Source organism: Oxyura jamaicensis (assembly GCF_011077185.1).
Source record: "Oxyura jamaicensis isolate SHBP4307 breed ruddy duck chromosome 9 unlocalized genomic scaffold, BPBGC_Ojam_1.0 oxy9_random_OJ106417, whole genome shotgun sequence".
Classification (NCBI taxonomy): Eukaryota; Metazoa; Chordata; class Aves; order Anseriformes; family Anatidae; genus Oxyura; species Oxyura jamaicensis.
The window spans coordinates 46,685-61,821 of record NW_023304180.1 but is presented as its reverse complement, the minus strand read 5'-3'; the positions used below and the strand labels follow the sequence as shown (position 1 = coordinate 61,821).

General features: G+C 58.9%; 1 protein-coding gene across 1 annotated transcript; it reads right to left on the bottom strand.

Annotated features, from left to right (window-relative positions):
• Positions 1-808: 808 nt before the first annotated feature.
• Positions 809-11,267, bottom strand: LOC118157666 (thrombospondin-type laminin G domain and EAR repeat-containing protein-like). The gene is given in 13 exon segments (XM_035312082.1): positions 809-1,748; positions 2,122-2,223; positions 2,916-3,103; positions 3,395-3,624; positions 4,912-5,098; positions 6,270-6,502; positions 7,475-7,529; positions 7,531-7,607; positions 8,094-8,250; positions 8,737-8,827; positions 8,946-9,184; positions 9,279-9,499; positions 10,883-11,267. Coding segments are annotated over 13 exon segments (2,028 nt in total). The 5' UTR covers positions 10,977-11,267; the 3' UTR covers positions 809-1,594.
• Between the last annotated feature and the right edge of the window lie 3,870 nt (positions 11,268-15,137).

Here is a 15,137-nt window from a genome sequence, read left to right as displayed (position 1 = left end):
TCCCCCCGCTGCTTCTGCCCCTTACGGGGATATTCAGTGGCTCCTCCCTAAGCTCCAGCTCCCACAGCCAGGCTGTTAAAGCAAACTCTTTGCTTCCCTTAAAACACAAAGTCATCTCTAAATCCCTGCTTTGGCAAAACCCTTGGAAATGTGACTTGTGCCAGCTCATGGACCAGATGGTAAAAGAACTCCAGGTCTTGTTATTTAAAAGCCTGGTGATGATTAAGCCAGCCTGATGATCTAGGGAGTCTTGACTCACCACTTTTCTAACGCCTGGCGTTGCCGAGATGGGAACTCACAGCAGCAAAGCACCGCATCCCACGTTGAAGCTGGAAGCGGGCTGTGGCAGAGGTTCCCAGGCTGCGCCCGTCTCGACACCCCCGTCCTGAAGCACCCTTTGTGTGTGTCTGGGTGGGGTGTGCAGGGCTGTGGGTGGGAGGGAGGCATTTTGTAATCACTGCAGCTCTATGTCTGTCTGCAATTAACCTTAAATCAAAATGAGGCTGTCCTGGAAGAAATGGTAGTCAGTATCATTATGCCCTTGTTGGGAAGGCCAACAAGGAGACCCAAACAAGGAGGCCAAGCAGGAGACCTGGGGCTGGGGAGGACGGGGGATGCTCAGGCGGAAGCAGGAGAAGGCATGAGCTGGGTCCCATCCTCACATCTTCCCTGCAGCTGGCATGAGGCCCTGTGAGTCCCTAGGGGTCCTGCAGAGCCCAGGAGAGACCGAGGATACCTGGAGGGGTTGTGTGGACCAAAGGAGGAGCCCCCGTTGTGGGCAGAGCAGCTCGACTTCCTGCAGCTTTCATGGGTGGGTGCACGCAGTTTATTGGAGCACTGGTTAAGCAATAGATCACCCCAAATAAAGGCAAGGAAAAGCATCCCTAACCCCGCACACAGGGGTGTAAGGACCAGACAAGGCAGTGGAGGCCAGCAACAAGCTGACACACATCCACAAAACCCTTGGGATGAGTGCCCAGGAGCGTGCCTGCCCTGCCACCTAGGCAATGCCGGCCGTGACAAATGCCTCTCTGCCAGCTGCAGCTGTACAACAGGTCCATGGGTTTGTACAATACACACACGTCTCTCAGCGAGGACAACAGAAAGCAGCCACGGTGGAGGGGAGGGTCAGCAGGTGCCATGCAGCAGTGCGGTGGTGTGGAGACAGACCCCCGGAGACAGCCCAGGCACGGTGTGCCGTGTGGGGCCAGGGGGGTCCTCGCCAGCTTTGGGGCCCCTGGTGTCGGGCAGCCAGAGCCAAGCTGAAGCCAGATTTTCCCCACCTTCTCTCACGTCGTTTCCTCCCCGCTGCCACATGTCCAACTCAAGAGCACACACTCTGCTCAGGCTTTTTCTTCCCTGGCTTTGCACGAGCTCTGGCCGTGACAGCAGGGCTCTGGGACCCTCCTGGCTGGAGGCTGCTGAGCCCGGCAGCTCCTGTCCTCCTCTCTGCCCTGTGGCACGCACAGCAAGCCGTCCCCGGGTGGATGCTGCAGTTGTCCCTGGGCTTCATCTGTCCCAGGCTGGGGTCTTCCCACTTCCACGCTTTTGCTCATTCCAGTCCCGGCAAGGAGCTGAGTACGCCTCGGCCACCTCATGTGGTTTTCAGCTTCAGCACCTTGGAAAGTGGCTCCTTGGCACTGGAGTAGATGAGGTAGGAGCCCTCGGTGGTGTTAAACGCCTCCCAGTCTCTACAGCCAACGGTGGGAAGGTGGTGAACTGCTACGAAGCCTTCATAGCCTTGCCACCTGCACGGGGAGGGCAGTTAGCTCCAGGGGCACTAAAAGCGGGCAGGAAAGCCGAACCTGGAGCCTGGCACCTTCCACCTCCATGCAGTGCTTCAGGGTGAGGGCTTCCCTTCCTGCCTGGAAGCCTGTGCAGAGACAGGAGCAGGCCTATCCGTCTCCCCTTGCACCCTCCCTGTGCTCCCTCCAGGAGAGCAAAGAGCCACCCGCCCGTCCCCATGGCTGTGCCTTCCCCGTGGGGTGTCCTCCACCCAGCCGGCCAGTGCAGGCACGAGGCTGGGATCCAGCCCCTCAGGCAGGGACAGGAGTGCCTGTGTCCTCCTGCTGCCCCCAGGTCTGGCAGAGAGCTCGCCTTGCCCCAGCCATGCAGCAGTACCTGTAGATAATACTGTTAACAGAGAAGGTGAGGCCATCGAAGGAGTTTGCTACCACCAGAAAGGAGTCGTCCCCCATCGAGAAGAACTCCCAGTCCAGGGCGCTGGGGAATGAAGCAGGCAGAGGTGGGTGAGATGCACCGACTCCACACCGAGCCCTGCCACCCTGCTCTGACCCCACTCCCAGGCACCTGGCCAGCCCCAGCCCCAGCCTCGCTGCTTCTCCCCAGGCATCCAGATCCAGCAGGTCCCCCGGGAGGGCTGGACGGGAAGGTCTGGCCCCAGCCAGGGGCAGAGGGCTCCCCCTGCACTGCCCTTAGCCAAGGCACCCAAGTTGGGTGCTCTCCTTTGTCGCGCCTGATGCGGGCAGGTTGGTACCAGCCTCTGTGCAAGGCCACCACTGCCCTGGCCATGTCACCCACCACCACGACCCCTCTGCCACAGCCCAGGGGCTGAGGACGCTCAGGCAATGACCCAGCACCATGTCCCTGTAAGCAGGATGGGTCCTTCCCACAGGGTGCTGTCAGACTGCTGCTGATGCACAGAAAACCCCAGTCTTCCCAGGCTGCTCCTGAAAGGAAATCCACACTTGTTCTCAAATGCAGGGTCTTCCCTGAATTCCCACTGGGATTCAGTGCCCAGGCCTCGTCACCCATTGCCCTCCGCATCAGTTTCATGCTCTAGCAGCATGCAAGCCCCTGTGAACTCTCTGGGCCCTCCAGGAGACCCCTATGCAGTTTGAGGTGCTCATAATAATACCACGGGCTGAGGAGCACCCTGGCTCTTTCACAGGTACCTGTAGGTGAGGAGATCCTGGAATTTGACAAACATCTGGGCCGTGACGTTCAGCTCATAGATGGAGGAGTTGATGGCATAGAAATTAGAGGGCACCGGCATCCCACTGTCGTAGCTGTGGCTGTTGGCGACAGCCAGGAAGACTCTGTCCCCGATATGAAAGACCTCCCAGTCGGCAGCACCAAAGGTCTGAGGGAAAGAAGCCGCCCAAGAAGCATCACATGGACAAGCCTTTTGCAAGCCAAGCACATTAGGAAGTGTGGGGAACATGATAGGGGTGCAGTGGGGATGTTACCCGGTCTTAAGACCTTCCAAGGGAAAAGACAACCTTCCCTTGGTCAATTCCTAGGGGAGAACCAGTGGGAAACTCTTGCTACCTTTTCAGAGGACTAAAGAGCACCAGCCATCAAAATTATTCCCTGGCTTGTCTCAACCCAGAGGGGAACTGAGAAGCAGTGTGTGACCAGTGGGTAACCTTACCAGAATAGACTGGAAGAGCTGGAAAGAGCCACGGAGCCAGATGTAGATGTGAGAGTAGATCTTTGTGGATGTGCCATTAAACGTGTTGGCCACGGCCAGGAAGGAATATGGCCCAATGGTGAAAAATTCCCAGTCGTAGGCACCAGAGGTAGGGATGGTCTGGTTGGTTTCAAAGAGCCCAGTCCGGGGGTTCCACCTGTATATCACACTGTCTATGTTGTGGTTATTCCCTGGGGGAGACAAGGACATGCAGAGTGAGGAAAGAATAGAATAAAGACCCAGAAACAGGTCAGATGAGGCAATATTTGCCAGCCTTGCCATGTGGGAGCCCTTCACCTCCTGAGGAGAGGACCCCGGGGGCATCTCCGCTTGCCCCTGGTGTGGTGGCGAGAAGCGGAGCCAGGCCTCCCCTGGTCCCCAAGGGGCAAACGTCCGGGGCTGCCAGCAGCCTTCAGGTGCCAGCTCACACAGCTGGGAGGGTGCCATGGCTGGGACAACACTAACACGGGGGGGGGGGGACACACACGACACACACGACACTTCTTTGTGAAGTCCCTGGGGACCTCTGCATGCTGATTTACGTAGACGGCACCAGCCCCAGACAGAGCCAAGCAAGACCAAAAGGCAGGCTCCACCCGGCGCCAATGTCCTAACGTCGTGCCCATGTGAGGTTCAGCAGGCTTTAAAGCTAAAAATCTCCCTCTGTCTTCTGCCTGGAAACTTCCTGAAGCTCCAGCCAGAGCCTAATCATTACCTATTTATTTTTTATTATTCTAACAAAAAGCTGGCCCCATCCCAGGAGGAGGGGTGGACCCACTGGTCCCTTTTCACCCCATGCTTGCTCAGCACCGCTGCCCTTGGCTAGGCCCCGCTGGTGTGTCTGGGAGCGAGCAGCAGCAGGACCACAAGTTTATAGGGTTTATGGGCGATCCTCATTGCAACAGAAGAGAATGGGGCACAAAGGGCTCCGGGGGAAATGGGGTTTGCAGGAAATGGCTGCATGGATGAAAGGCAGCTCTGCAGAGGCTGAACTCCAGCTCCTGAAGGGAACATCTCCAGGCTGGCTCAGCGATGATGGTCCTAACCCCTACATGATGTGCGTGGCTCCCCATGGGGCCTTGCTGTGCCAGCAGGTCTCATCCTAAATGCTGGGGTCCAACACTGGGGGTGCCACCAGCCCAGGACCCAAACAAGGCCGGCACCGTTGTGCAGAGCCAGGGCCCCGGCACCGACCCATTTACCCCCCGCAGCGTGGGATGCCTGCCCCAGCCCAGAGCACCTCACGGCCCTGAGAGGGAAGCAGCAAAAGGACGGATTGCCCCGTGCATCCACAAGGCAAACCCTCCAAGGTGCTGGGCTGCCTGAGGGGCACCACAGCTCTGGCTGCACGTGCTGCAGCAATGGGAGGATGCTCTCCAGCATGGTTCCCCTTGGGGGGGGAGCGGGTGGGCCACGGCCCCCAGTGTCACCCCGAGCAGGTGGCTGAGCTGGGCTGGTAGGGAATAAGGGCTGGGTACCTTTTCTGTGGTTGACCACTGCGAGGAAAGCCTCTCCCTCAATGACAAATGCCTCCCAGTCCCTAGCGCTGTGCGTGGTGATCCTCTGGTGGGTGATGAATTTCTCTTTCCTGTGGCTCCACTTGTATATTACAGAGAACTCCTGACCCCTGTCATTCTGCTCAAAATTAGCCACTGCTAGGAAGATCTGAAAAATAACAAGCCAGGACATCTCGTTTTTCTCCTCTCACAGGGGCACGTACAGGCACAGGCAGGGTGAGGATGGGCTGGGAGGCTTCCCACGGGGAAAGGTTGTTCAGAAGAAAAAATCACAGGTAAAATGACAAGAGGAAGGATGATGATGGTGCCCTGAAGTAAAACATTTTCCAGGCCAAAGAACCCCCCCCCCCCGGGTTTTTTTTTTTTGCTTCTGGCGGTTGGCACTTCTTCCATAGAAAGGACAAAACCACAGCCAGAAGCATTTGAAGAAAAAAAGAAGTAACACGGCTTTCTCCTAAGTTTGATCTCTGGAGGTAAACACAGACCCCTTCCTCTTCCCCTGAGCGAGGACATGGGATCCCGTCAGGCGCCTCTGCTTCCCACAGGCCCATGGGTCCCTTGTTTTCCGTCTCACCCACGTTCCCCATTGCTGCTGTGGGTTCCCAGCCTCTGGGACACAGCTGGAGCCTCGGGAGGAGCAGGTTCCTGTGGGCACTGGGGGTTGTGATCGGACGGGACGGGAGGGAAGGCAGGCTGCCCTGGAGAGATGGAGGTGCAAGGGAAAAGGAGGTGACAATTCACTGCCTGTTGGTCCTCTCTCGTGCCTTGGATTAAGCAGGACCCCTGCCAGCCCCAGGGGCTTCATCTGGCTGGGGCTGAGGCCCCCCAGGGATGGGGTGTGGCCACTCTGACTCCAACTGGCTGCCAGACATCCCAGCCCTGCTACAGAGCTCCAGATCCTTGCAGGGCATCTCCAGGAAGGTCCCTTTCTGGTGCTACCATGCCCAGAGGCAGGACTCGTAGCAATCCGAACTCCCCTGGGAGCCCTGCAGCTCTTGGCAGATGTTTTTTTTGGCTGGCCTGGAGCTCCTTGCAAGGGGATGACCTTGCAGGAAATGGAAGATCCTGCCAGCACTGGGTGCTGACAGTGGCCTGGGTGGGTGCAGCTGTGCCTCAGAAAATAGGGGACAGTCCCTAGGATGGACCCTAGCCTGGTGAATATGTGCATCAGCGTGACTCTGTCAAAGACATGAGAGATGAGGATTTACCCCCTGCATCATGCCTGAGATGCAGGTCTGCCCTGGGCTAGGTGAAGGGAAGCCAGTGTGGGCCACCTGCAGCTTGACACAGCCCTGAAATAACCTTCCAGGCAGACTCACCTTTTTCCCTATGGTAAAATACTTCCAGGACTGAGCTTGGTAGGTGGGGATGTTCTGGTAGGGCACAAACTTCCCATCAGTCCACTTGTAGACGGCTGACCCAGGGGGGGTGTACCGATTGGCAGTGGCCGCAAAGAGTCCCACCTTCGGGATGGTGAAGACCTCGATGCCCATTGTCTCAGAGTTGGTCACCAGGCTCTGGTGCTCCTCCACATAGTCCAGCCGCTGTTTGGCTAGAAAACCAACAGAAAGGAGAACTCAGAATTGGATGGCCCTGCTTTGAGATGCGTGGTACAAGTCCTGATGGTTTCCAGAGGTAGGCAAGGATGGGGAACTGCTGCCAGCTCCTGGAGAAGACAAAAAACTCGTCCAAACCCAGCACATGGCAGCTGTCATAAGAAAAGCCCCAGAAGAGGAGCAAAGGATGGCTCAGTTGTTCTGTGCCTCCTGCTTCATGCTCTCACACCAGAGCCTGGGCAGGCTGATGCCCAGGGAGGTGGTCACGGCACCCAGGCTGCTGCAGTGTAAGCAGCGACACTGGCCTCACATACACCTTCATTTTTAGGTAGTCCTTTGTGATGATCCTTGTGAATCCCTTCCAATTCGGGATACTCTACGACTGTCTGGAGACAGATTTTGGTAATTTTGAGCATGCGGGTGAAATCTGAGTTTCATTTTCAAAGTCCATCCCCGTCCCTGCAAGGCCTGTGTGCTCCAGTGTTGCCTCACTATTTTCTGCATGAAGGCCACTAGGGCTGGAAGGACACGGGGACCTGCCACTGTCACCTTCCCACTGCTCGCCCTGGTATCTCGAGGGGCTGAGGAGTCCTTCTGCTCCTTCCCCTCTACCCGCGAGCACCTTGGCACCAGGAGCACTCATGCACCGGGGACCCACAGCAGGGAGCAGCCCAGCACCCCAGACATCTGCAGCACAGGACCTGGTGGCCAGAGCTGTCCTGCTCGGGCAGACTGACCGGGAGGGACAGACAGCACAGACACTATGCAATTGAATCCAAAGCTGCACTGAAAGTACTGATGTAGGCACAGACAGGAGAGGCATGCAGGGACGATCCCACTGTATCACCCTGCTGGTTGTCGATGTCCTTAGTTCCTGCCCCCAGTGCCACCGACAGTGAATCTCTGCTCCTCTTGTGCTGGAAGAGTTTCCCCCCTCCCGGCAAACATCGGGCATGGCATACCAGTACCTTCCAGCATGGAAATCCAGGTGCTGCCGTCACAGAGGTACAGCCCTCTCCGGGGGGGCGTTGAACCAGAACTGCGCCTTCTCCTGCTTGGTGCAGGGTGGACGGGACCCAAGGGTCACCTTCATGTCCGTCTCTGGGCACAAACAGGAGCAAGGCAGGTGCCCTTAATACATGTGATGGAGGAAGGATGAGGCTCACCCCAAGACACACGGCAGACTGAACATCCCGGTGGGCACCGGGGGACACAGCATCCCAGCCCCAAGCCAGATGGCTGGCTGCTGGCACCCAGGGGGCTGCTGGCCCCCGCAGCATGAGCCCATGGCCACCGTGTTACCGGGGGGGGCTCAAGTCTCACCTCTCCTGTTCAGGCTGGATTCACCTGGACCCCAGTCCCCTTCGCCCTGTCATGGTGCCCACCTGCCCCCCCGAGCTACCTGGCTTCTCCTCCTCCTCCTCCCGAGTTCAAGCCACCCCGATCTCTCTCTGTTATCCCCAGGGGAGACTTCCAGGGACACAGGGTTCTTAGGCAATGCTCCTGCTCCATGCCCTGCTGCATGTGACAAGCCCCCCGCAACACAAGCAGGACAGAGCCAAGCACCCGCTGCTGGTGAGCACTGACCGTACGGGTACTTCAGCACCTCGTTGCTCACTGACTTCACTGGCACGTCCTGGAGAACAGCGGGGATGGAGAGCGTGGCTGCTTCAAAATTCACAGCCGGGCATACCCGAGGGGTGGCATCGGCTCCTGGCAGCAGGACGAGCTGCCTGAGCAGACCCTGGGAAAGCGGGAGCAGGGGGATGAGGAGCGAGTCCCGTGAGATTGGAAAATGGAAGCTGCAGGTGGTTCACGACCTGAGCTTCCTCCCCAGACTCCTGTTCGCTTCCCTCCTTCCCAGGCTGCGACTCGGTGTGATTCACGCACGTTTGCCAGATTACTGTTACGTGCCAAATCTCTGGCCTGAGCAGTTTAACAGCTGGCATGGCTGGAGCATTGGCAGGGGCCGTGTTAGCTGCAGAAGGCTTTCACTGCCACCACTTTTCAGAACAAGGCAGGACCAGGTGTGATGTTTATATTATCGAGACCATGCCACCAGCTGTTGCACATTTGTCCGATCAAGTCTGTGCAGCCAGGAGGCCATGGGCTGCCAGCCAAGCAGAGGTCTCCCCGCGACCACGCGCACAGCACCTGCTCCCTGCTCTGCCTGGGAACCCCTGTCCCGCAGCTGGCCCCGCAGCGACCTGGTGACACAAGGGACACCTACCGTGAACAAGCCTTTCCTTCTCCTCCTGTTGCCCAGGTAAAATCTGGCTCTCTTCACGGACAGAGAAGCTGGAAATGGCGTCTCCACCACCCTGCAGCAGGCAGAGGATAACAACATTGTGGTGGCAGCGGGGGGACACAACCACCTCCTGCCCTGTGTGTCCCCCAGCACCTCTCTCCCGAGCCCCCCAGCAGCTGCCCCCGACCTACACATCCTTGGGGCTGCTGCAGTCCACCGTCAGCGAGAAGGACTGGCCGGAGACGGCCAGGACGAGCGTGTGCCAGCGGCTGTCTGCCAGGGAGACGTTGCGGAAGGTGACGCGGGTCTGCCAGCCGCTGGAGCGCTCCTGGCTCCAGAAGAGGAAGTGGAGCTTGCTGGGCGCGTAGCGGAGCCCCACCAGCACGCTGGGGCTCTCCTCGGCCATCAGCGTGAAGATGTACTCGTTCCTCTGCAGGAGGAGGCCGGGGAAGGTCTGCCCGCTCCTCTCCCAGCCTCGCACCCGACCGCAGGGGCCGGTCCCAGCCCCCAGCGGTAGCGCTTACCTTGGCGGGGACGTCGAGGACTCTCAGGGTGACGATAATGGAGAACTCCTCAGGGAAGCGGTCGCAGTGGACGAAGAGGCGCGAGGCGGGGAAGCCCAAGGCCCGGGGCCAGGCGGTGGTGAGCTGGAGGCCGCGCACCCCCTGCACTTGGAACACCCGCAGGCCGCGGGCCAGGCCGCCGGCCGGCACCACCTCCGAGAGGATGTCCAGCGGGCGCAAGTCTACGCAGAGAGACCACAGGACACGGCATGGCTGTGCCAGCTGTCCTGCCCTGCGCTGGGCTCCCCTCCTCGCTCAGGGCAGCAAACCTATGTCCAGCGTTGGCTGCAGTGCTCCGCGGCACCGCAGGAGCCAAGGCCGGCCTCCCCACCCCACAGGCGGGATGCCACACCGGGGTCTCAGTGGTGTGAAGCATCCCACGTGCTAATCCCCACTCTGCGAGCTTCTGAGGGCTCTGCTCCCATCTGTCCAGCTGGCACCAGAGCCCACAACCAGGGCCAGGAGAGCAGGGGAGTGCCCACAAGCATGCTGGCAGAACAGGCTCCTGCTCCCGTCCCCAAGGCAGGGGGCACAGCAGTCCCTGCCCCTGTCCTGGCTGCACACAGGCACTTCCTCAGCGGATGCAAAAAGCTCTCATTAAATAATTATACTTTCCCCAGAGGAGAAAACAACATGCACAGCCCTTGGGAACCACCCAGATGAAAAAAACGGCACTGGGAGACAAACCCCTGCTTGCACGCATCTGGGGAGCAGGCAGCTCCGAGCCCCCATGCGGTGCGCGTTCCTGCCGGGAGCTGGCCCGTGCAGTGTCCCTCTCCTTGTCACACGTCCAGCTCGCAGGCCCTCAGTCCCCGTTTGTACCAAAATCCCCTCTGCTTAAGCACGGAGGGGAGGCCAAGCAGGAGGGAGCCATCAGTAAGGCTGGCTGGGCACGCAGTGGGGCTGAAACAGCCGGGGTGGGGAAGCACTTCGCTTCGGAAAGGACCAGAAAAAAGTGCATGGCTCTCAGGAAACAACCGGTTTCTGCTCTTTTGTTGTTGTTGTTGTTTTTCCCCAGCAAATAGCTCAAGCTGAATTCAGGCCCAGGTTTGCAGAGGGCTTTAGCATCCCTGGGGCTGCCCCAAGGGCTGAAGGGGTTAGCCCAAAGGCTGGAAGGTGTGCCTGGAGAAGGCAGGCAGGGCCATACCCTCACCGAGGCAGTTTCCAGCTAAAACCAAAGACGTGAATCCCAATTTGCCTCCCACATCAGCTGCTGCTAACGATCAGCAGCCCCCAGGACCATACTCTGCAGCTGGAGCACAGACACAGGGGACATGGGACGCTGCTGGCTGAGGGCGCGGGAGGTGCAGTGGGAGCAGCAGCTCCATAGCTGGAGGAACAGGACAGGAACCTCCTGGGGGAGTTTTGCCACCAGGAGGGCTGAGGATGCATCCGTCACCCCGAGACAGCCTGCAGGGGTATCCAAACGTGCCTGGCATGGGGCACCCTGCAGCACAGCACACTTCCTGGGGGCTGCTTCAGCAGCACGGAGGGCTGAAAGCCCCCCGGTATTTCCCACTAACGCCTCCGAGCTGCCCTCCCACGCCGTCGGTCCCAGATCCTACCTGTGCAGTGCTGCCACGTCCTGCCGCCCCGGGCAAGGCCCCCACCGGAGGCCCAGTGGAGGAGGACGGCCCAGAGCAGCAGCGAGGCCGACATGGGGGGCTGGCCACAGGGGGTCCATCCACCGCGATGGACGGATGGATGCTCACAGCCCCCGGTGCTCTCGCATGGTCCTCCCGCGGGGCTGCTGCGAGCACTCCTCAGGGCCGAGCCGCTGCGGGCCAGGGGCTAACGCCCGTCTCCTGCGTCCCCCTGCGTGGGCATCACGCCGGGTGCTGGGGCTGCCGAGGAGGCTGCAGGGCAGTGTGGGCTCAGCCTGCGCGCAGACATTTAAATGGCAAGGCGCGGGGGGGAGAGGAGGAGCCCCGTTTCCTTGCGGAGCTTTTATCTTTTGCCCAACCCTCTGGAAGGCAGCTTTGGGGAGGGATTTTTTTATTTTTTTTTTCTTTGCTTCCTTTTGGTTTTGGTGATTCATTTTTCTGGGGTCACGTGGGGAGAGGTGGGAGAGCCACCCCTGCCTGTGGAGACTGAGGTGGGCACCTTGCTGTACCCAAAAGCCCCCAGCTTTCTGAGCAAGATCCCAGGCTGTACAGGGGAGATCCACCATCCCCTCTAGTCCAACCCACCCTGCCCAAAAAAATGCCAGACCCTACCAGATGGATTTTTCCCCCAGTGCAGGTGATGCATGGCCACTCTGCCCATGCCCAGCACAAAGTTCCCAGCCCACGGCCAGGTACCAGGAGCATATCTGCTGCAAGGAAGGCAGAAACGCGCCACGCACCACTTTGGAAACCCTCGAGGTTATAATATTCAAATGAGAGACAGCAGTGGAAAAACTCCCTGCGCACAGCAAGCTCTGCTCGGTTTCTCTAGCCACAAAACAAGTTACTTCCATCCTCTGAACAATTGAAATTAGCTCCCCCCCCCCCAAAGTCTTCCTGCGAGGCAAACGGCAGAATAGAAAGCTGACAGCCAGGGCAAAATGACAAAGAGCTGCGCTGCAAAACCCGGGCTTTTGTTGGGGAGGAACAGCCAGAGCCATACCCACCAACACGCACCTCAGCCCCAAGCCTTGCGACAAACTGCCCTGTGCCTGGAGCTGCCCAAAACTCCTGGGCGCCTCTGTCTGCGTGCCACCAGAGGTGCTCCCCTCCCCGATTTAGGGCATCCTGCCTGTGCAGCTCCATCCAGAGGAGAGGCACCGCTGGCTGCCAGCCCCAGCCTCCCGACAGGTTGGCACAAAGACGGCTCAGCGCCGCTGCACGCCGCACACATGTGTCCAGTTAAGCACGGCTCTAGGAGCTGGCAGTGCAGCCCCGCCACCCTTGGCGGGGGACTTGCATAAGCAGTAGGACTTGCGCGAGCTGCCCGAGGACCACAGCCCCCGCTGGTGCTGACTAACATGGCCCCAGCACTGCAGGAACGGCAGGGTTTTGTCTCCCAAGGGGATGCAGCCACCCTTAAGAACACCTCTGGGCAAAAAGCAGTTGCTGGGGACAGCTCCAGACGTGAGGTTGTGCCCTCCAGCAGTGGAGGAACCCAGGAACTTCCTAGGGAAGAAAAATTCCTGGGATTTTTTTTTCTATCTGGGAAAGAAAAATTTCCTGGGAAAGAAAAATGGCTGTTTGTCAGTGTGAAGGAGAAGCAAGGCAGCACTGAGCCCGGCAGCGTGGGCTTGCTTTTCAACCACGCGCTGCTAACAAATAGGGCTGGCCCCAAAGCATGGGGCTGAAGGCAACAAGGAGAGGGACACTGGTGGTCCTAAAGGGTTTCACCCTCCTTGGCCTTGGGAACCTGGCACAGCAGAGGACAGCGGGTGAAGTGCCACAGGCTGGCCCACAGAAACAAAACTGTGATGTTAAACATGGACACGGGGCCACCTCTAGAAGCTCATGGCCACGCTTGGACCCACTCCTTGTCCCAGCAGCGCTAGGAAGCAGTCTGCAGAATTGTCTCTAAGTGTGCACACATTCCTGCGCGCACAAGCAACCAAGGGAGGATGGAAGAAAGGGGAAAAAACAGCAAGATGTTTGCCTAGTTCTTATGGGCGGTAAATAAAACCATGTGGCAGCTCTGAACAAAATGATCCTTGGACTTCTCCCAAAAAGGTTTGGCCGTCCCTGGATTAGGAAAGGTTGAGAAACATGGCTGGAGACAACACGCAGCAAGCAGAGTTTACATGCAGAGGACGGGGCTAGGAGGGCACCTCGATCACTGCCGGGCCCCGCACACAGGGTGATGCTTCAGTGTTTCTACAACCATAGCTCGTTTGTTATTTGCAGACACCAGCCACGTTTTGGGGATTACTATTACATTTCAGTCTTTAATCCCGACATGTGGCAAGAGCTCCTTCTCCCTAAAATGCAGCACGTGTAGGGGCACTGCCACGGCAGAACCCGCAGGGACCCCTGAGCATCACGCCTCAGTGGCATGGCCAAATCCAGCCAGAGCTCGTGGTGGTGACACTGAATAAAGGGACAGGGTCCCACTCCTGGGATGGAAAGCCCTGCTGCAGCACACCCCTCGGAGACCCCTCACGCTGCTTCAGCGGCTCCCGTTTACTTCCTCACACCACAGTTCCCCGGTGCTGGAAGGAGCTTTAAGCACCGCCACGGGCACCACTTGGCTGCTCCGTGCCTGCTTTGCTCCTGGCTGACTGTGGCTGTGCCAAGGCCGGGCAGCACGAGGTGCTCCACAAACCGCGGGGGGCACGAAGCAAATGGGAGAAGCAGCAGCAAACAGGAGCAAGCAGATAGGGGAGGAAACCCAGGGCAGGCGTCCTCCCTCATGAGCTCTGCTGCTTCTGAACTGAGTCCCCACAAGAAATCCCCGCACCAGTAAAGTTGTCAGTGTTGTGCAGCGCCCGTAACTGTTGTTAACCTGACCCCTTTGTGAAAAACTCAATTCCCAGAAATTTTGGAGAGGTTTTCCCAGGAAAGTTTGGGCAAAGGACCAGGCAGACTGTGAAAGGCTCCGCTTTTAGGAACGGCATCAAAAAAGCCCACAGCAGCTCCAGCGCTGCGTGTCTCGCTGGCAGTTTCCCAGCACAGAGCACTCGTCCCTTGCTTCTCCTCTACACTGGACAAACAGCCTGATCCCTTGTTGGCCCCTCACTGACCGTGGCTTTTCTCTTTTCCTGCCCCTTTTCACTCTTCCCAGCAGACCCAGGCCCCTTGCCAGGGGCTGAGCCACCTCCAGGACAACAAGCATTTCTGGCCCATCACTGCTACTTGAACGCAGGTCACCAAAGATGAGTGACTAAGAGCATTTAAGTTACGGAAACGGTTCTCCGTGTGTTTTCTGTAGGTCTTGGCTCCACGTGGAGGCAGAATAACCATTGGGGACCGACAGGCAATGACAGGGTGTGACGGGGACAGGGCGTGACGGGGACAGGGCTGTTCTGCCTGCAATATAACAGCCTTCCTGGCTTCTAACCTTGGCGAGGGTCTCTCTGAGAAGGGAATAACCAGAGGCTGTGAGGAAGGAGGTGAAGCTTTCCCATCACACATTTGCGGCTCCCCAGTCCTAGCTCTGCACCTCTTTGGCAACAGCACCAGCCCTGAGACCCCTGGGGTTTGCGGAGCACACACCTGCAAGCTGTGAGGTGAGGCAGAGAAGGGTTTTACAAACGTGCCAGCCTTCCCCACCAGGAGCAGCAGCTAACCTAAATGCTCTGTGTGGGGAAATGCAAGCAGGAGGGGTTGGCTGAGCAACCCACGAGCTGCATCTCCCCACAGGCTGCCTGGGGTAACGCCTGCGCCCCGGGGCTGCTCCCCACGCACAGAGGGATCCCCCGCGGCCAGCACTGGGCGCTCGCCTCCCCGCAGCCCTTTGACGCGGGCAGCGAGCAGCTGACCACACGCTCCAGCTTGCAGCACGCAGACGGCGGCCAACAGCAGAAGCCAAGCCAGGGAAGCCCCGGGACTTGTCCCCAGGTGCCTGGGATCACCGAGGACCCGCAAGGACAGAAAAAGGGACATGGGGCTCTGCTCAGAGCTCAGGGCAGCAAGTGCTGGGCACAGCATCTCCGTGTCCCCTGAAGCCCACCTTGGGTTGCCCCCAGAGGTAGGAAAAGGCGGAGGTGCCACCAGCCCCAGCACCGCCAGAGCTTTCCCAGCCCAGGCACCAGATCTTGGGCCTGGGGCTAGGACCACGGCGCCTGCACCGCTGCTCCGCACCGCTTGGCTCTGTAGTTGCGAGGAAACATCTCACTCACCCTGTGACAAACAGAATCGTGGCCCGATGCCATCGCTCGCC